Below are 4,693 nucleotides of genomic sequence, written 5' to 3' on the forward strand. Positions count from 1 at the left end.
AAATCCAAAATGCTCGCGGCTGTCCACAGAATACATGTGCAAAGCTCCTTGGAATATACTCTACGTCTCTACGTACGTACGTACGTACGTACCCACCAGCCTGACAGAGTGACATCCACATGAGCTGCTAGTTTTCTCCGGTTCATGCATCGCCGGGTCGCGGGACTTGACACCAAATCCAAGAAAACTCGTAAGCGTCAGAGCGTTTGATGGACTAGATCCGGACATCTTGGGTCCGCTCACCGATCCCGGACGCAACGGCCGCGAAGGAAGGGCGACATGTGGCTGCGCCGCACTGGCTGGCTAGACTGGACTGAAGCATCTTCTCTTGTGGCCTGCTGCCTGCTGGGGAGGGATGTGGTGTGGCCGTCGTCGTTTCTTTGCCGCCTCTTCTTCTCCTTCCCCGTACGCGAGCAGAGCAGGAATCCAATCTAGAAGATGGCCTCTAGAGCCTCTGCGTCGTGTTGCCCTTGCCGAGCATCCTCGTGGGGACGACGCAGAATATTATCACAAAGCGGCCAACTTTTTCCCGAAAGTGCATGCAGGGTGGGACAAAATGGCTGCACCGCTCGAGGTTTCCAGATGAGTGGTTGATGCAGAGATTCGAAAGCAGCCACGAGGACGATAGAGAGATTAGAAAGAATCGCACAGAAAGCAGGGCCAATTTCCTTTTGGAACCTCTCTGCTGTGCATTTCCAGGTCTGAACTTGGAGAAACAAAATTACAGTCGACAGGGATGGAGATCGAGGAGATTGAGACCACATCCACGAATCCACCGAGCATTGTCACGAAGAAACGAAGAGCTGGGGTAAACAATTGTATTCGAAAGAAACATACTACTGCTAGTTTCCTTTTGTTATTTATTCCAAGAAGAAAAGGGTGAAAGAAACAGTGGACCGACGCATGGGAAATAAAAAGATGGCGCCAAAACAAACTCCGGCGAAACTAAACGGCGACGAGACGCCCGACGACCTCGCTACGACCATGAGTAACACGATACAACACCGGCAGCAGCTGCCGCTTGCTGGCTGGTAAAGTAAACATCGCCGGCCGGTTGGACCGGCGACAGATACAGGAGAGTATAAGCTCGCCGTGGTCACACGGTGAGCCCGCGCATGAACTCCCACTCCTCGTCATCATCCTCGGCGGCGCCCGCCGCCGACCCCTCCGAGTCGCTGCTCATGCCGCTCGACTCCGCGCCGCTCATGGCCGAGGCCTCCTCGGCGTCGAACGACAGGTACGGCATTGACCCGAACGCCCTGGCGAGGGCCGCGGCGGTGGCGCCGTCGTCGGCGGTCCTCTGCTTGAGCACCTCGAACATCACCTCCGGCTCGTGCTGCATGGCGCGGAGCACGTCGGCGCAGGACGGGCCCGGCGCGGCGCGCGTCACCGCGAAGCAGTGCGGCCCGTCGCTCTGGGAGACGCGCACCACGCTCGGCCCGCCGAACAGGTTGTGCAGGCCGCCCAGCGCCTCCTGGTAGGCGCCGCCCAGGAACATGCCCAGGTAGTAGCCGCGGGTGCCGTGGGTCGGGAGCTCGTGCAGAGGGAGGCTGCTCCTGCCGCCGATGAACTGGTCCACCTTGCCGTCGCTGTCGCAGGTCAGGTCCGAGAGCACGCCGTCCACGGCGGGCCGCTCCTGGAGCCGCTGGATGGGGATGATGGGGAAGAGCTGCTCGATGGCCCACATGTCCGGCAGCGAGGTGAACACCGACAGGTTGATGTGGTACCTGCGCGGCCCCTCCGCCGCGCCCATGCCGCGGGCGACGATCTCGCACAGCCCGTCCACGGCGGCGAGGTGCTCCAGCCCGAGGACACCCTCCTTGAACTGCTCGGCGCAGCGCCGCTTCAGCTGGTCCGCGTACAGGCCGCAGGTGTCGAAGTCGCCGCGCACGGCCGAGGCCATGAGGTTGCGGTAGTCGCTGCGGCAGTCGTCGGTGAGCTCATCGAGCAGGTAGGCGGTCGCCGGGTCCATCATGTTGGAAGCCGGCGCCGTCGCGGAGAAGGCCTCGAAGATGAGGACCGAGTGGTGCGACACCAGCGCGCGGCCGCTCTCGCTGCAGATGACAGGGTGCTGCACGCCCTTGCGGTCGCAGACGCGGCCGACGGCGGCGACCACGGCCGCCGCGTACTCCTCCAGGCTGTAGGCCACCGACATGTCGGTCTGCGCCGAGTGCGTCCCGTCGTAGTCGATGCCGAGGCCGCCGCCGACGTCAATGACGCGCATGGCCGCGCCGAGGCGGGCGAGCTCGCAGTAGATCTGCGCGGCCTCGCCGACCCCGTCGGCGAGCAGAGCCGTGGTGGGGATCTGGGAGCCAATGTGGAAGTGCAGGAGCTGGAGGCAGTCGAGCATGGCGAGGGCCTTGAGCTTGGCCACCACGGAGAGAATCTGCGCGGCGTTGAGGCCGAACTTGCCCTTCTCGCCGGAGGTGGCGCCGAAGTGGCCGGCGTGCTTGGTGCGCAGCTTTGCGCGCATGCCGACCACCGGGCGGATGTTGAGGCGGCGGCTGGCCTCGACGACAATGTCGAGCTCCTCCTCCTGCTCGAGCACGATGACGGTGTTGAGGCCCATGGTGCGGGCGATGAGCGCGAGCGAGACGTACTCGAGGTCCTTGTAGCCGTTGCAGATGAGCAGGGCGTCGGGGCTGCCGCGGGCGACGAGGCAGCTCATGGTGAGCAGCAGCTCGGGCTTGGAGCCGGCCTCGAGGCCGAACCCGAAGGGCGCGCCGAACTCGACGATGTCCTCCACCACGTACCGGTCCTGGTTGCACTTGACGGGGTAGACGCCCTGGTACCGCCCGGCGTAGCCCGTGGAGCGCACGGCGTAGCCGAAGGCGGCGTTGAGGGTCTCGACGCGGTGGCGGAGCACGTCGGGGAAGCGCACGAGCAGCGGCAGCGCGAGGCCGAGCCCGCCGCCGGCGCGCGCGCCGGCGGCCCGGGCGACCACCTTGGCGAGGTCGATCTCCTGGCCGGGCAGCGTGGCGGCGCCGTGCGGGCGCACCGCGACGTCGCCGTCGTCGTTGACGAAGAAGTAGGGCGCGCCCCAGCCGTCCACGTTGTAGAGCGCCGACGAGAGGTCGGCCGACCAGGCGGCCACCTCGGGCTTCTCGGCGGCGGCCGCGGCGACGACGGCGGCGGGGCCCAGCATCAGCGGCGCGGCGACGAAGCGCGGCGACGCGTCGCAGGACGCGGCGAAGGGGTGGGCCACGGGGGCCGCGGCGTCCACGGCGAGCGCAGGCATCTCGTCACGGAAATTAACAACCGGAGAAAGCTAATCCGCTGGGGAAAAAAGTCAGAAATCTTTTTTGTTTCTTTGTGCTGTAGTCAGGAATTTCTCTGCTATTTGCTTCTGCGAAAAATCAGAATCCGATGAAGAAGAAAAGAATTGTGTGTGGCGAAAAAGCTGTAGATCGATCGACGAACAGCGAAGAAGAAAATTACGGCAAAAAGTCAGTAATTATGAGGATCGAAATCTACTGGCGGGTGTTGAGATTCCGACGATCACTGATGCCAAAAGAGGAAGTTCTGGAAGGGGAGGTAGAAGAAATCTAGGACGGGATTTTGGATCCTGTTGTAAGGAAGGGGGCTTAGAAAGCCGCCGAGGCCGGAGCCCCGGCTACCCCCGCAAAAGTTGCAGGCGGGCGGGGGGCGCGCGGCGGGGAGGGTCGCGTCGCCGGTTGTGGAGGCTGGGCTCCCCACGCCGGCGTTCAGTCGGGGCTGGAGAAACGGCGGCGGCGCTAGGGGGGTGGATCGATTGGTGGTGCGGTGGAGATGGATGCGCAGATGGGAGAAGGAGCGAGCGTTGCTGGCGGTGGATGGGTTTGCGGCTGTGCGTGGCGCCGGCTTTATAGGAGGCCCGTGGAGAGCCTCCCCCGGTCATCCTTTTTTTTTTGAGAGAAAGAAGAGAAAGAGAGAAGCCTCCCCCGGTCATCCATCCTAGTGTTGGTGGCGCAGCGTGAGATGAAAAACTTGCCGCTTCCGTTGAGCCTCGGCAGTGGACGAGCGGGGTAGGTGCGGTTTGACCCCGCCCGCCCTCCCGCGGGCCCCGCGCGTCAGTGGGGGTACGCCTCGTGGCTGCTCCGGCCTGACGGCGCTGGGAGTAGCGGTGGTTGGGGTCGTGGACGGGGCCCGTTAATTGCGACCCATGCCCTTGGCTTGACCTGACCTGCGAGCGGTGGTGGTTGAATGCATCCCCGCTCGACCAGCCGGACCCGCTCACGTTCTTTGATCCCTCCTCGTTCTGCGCCGTCCGTCGGGGGATCGGACGGCCGGGGAAGCCCCAGATCGGACCTGTGCCCGGCTTTGTATGCGGCTCATTGGCGAGCGGCCCCGGGATCCGCCGGGTCACGTGAGGCCGGTAGTAGCACTGTAGCAGGGGCAGGGGCGTGGGCCGTCGCAGATCGCATATGCGCACCAGAACCGGGTCAAGGGCAGGCCGCGCCGGGGTCAGTCAGTCAGTGCGTGTGAACCGCACAGGCGGATTGGGCAAACATGGTCGAATCGACCGCACTCTCTTCCGCACTCGTCCTTCCTTTCGCCTGCCCGCATCGTCGGCCTCCTCCGAACTTGCTCCAAGTTTGCCCCGCCGACGTCCACCTCTATCGTAGCCACCAATGTACACTCCAGCATCCGCCCACGCCTTGGAGGATGGGTCCGTGAAGTACGTCGAGGTCCCCTGCCACTGGCGGAGCTATGT

General features: G+C 63.9%; 1 protein-coding gene across 1 annotated transcript; it reads right to left on the reverse strand.

The window, feature by feature from the left end:
- Positions 1–821: 821 nt before the first annotated feature.
- Positions 822–3,966, reverse strand: LOC100682517 (arginine decarboxylase 1). The gene has a single exon (XM_044571657.1). It carries the CDS (start codon positions 3,236–3,238, stop codon positions 1,097–1,099), a length of 2,142 nt encoding a protein of 713 aa, XP_044427592.1. The 5' UTR covers positions 3,239–3,966; the 3' UTR covers positions 822–1,096.
- Between the last annotated feature and the right edge of the window lie 727 nt (positions 3,967–4,693).

This window comes from Triticum aestivum, chromosome 7A, assembly GCF_018294505.1.
Source record: "Triticum aestivum cultivar Chinese Spring chromosome 7A, IWGSC CS RefSeq v2.1, whole genome shotgun sequence".
Classification (NCBI taxonomy): domain Eukaryota; kingdom Viridiplantae; phylum Streptophyta; class Magnoliopsida; order Poales; family Poaceae; genus Triticum; species Triticum aestivum.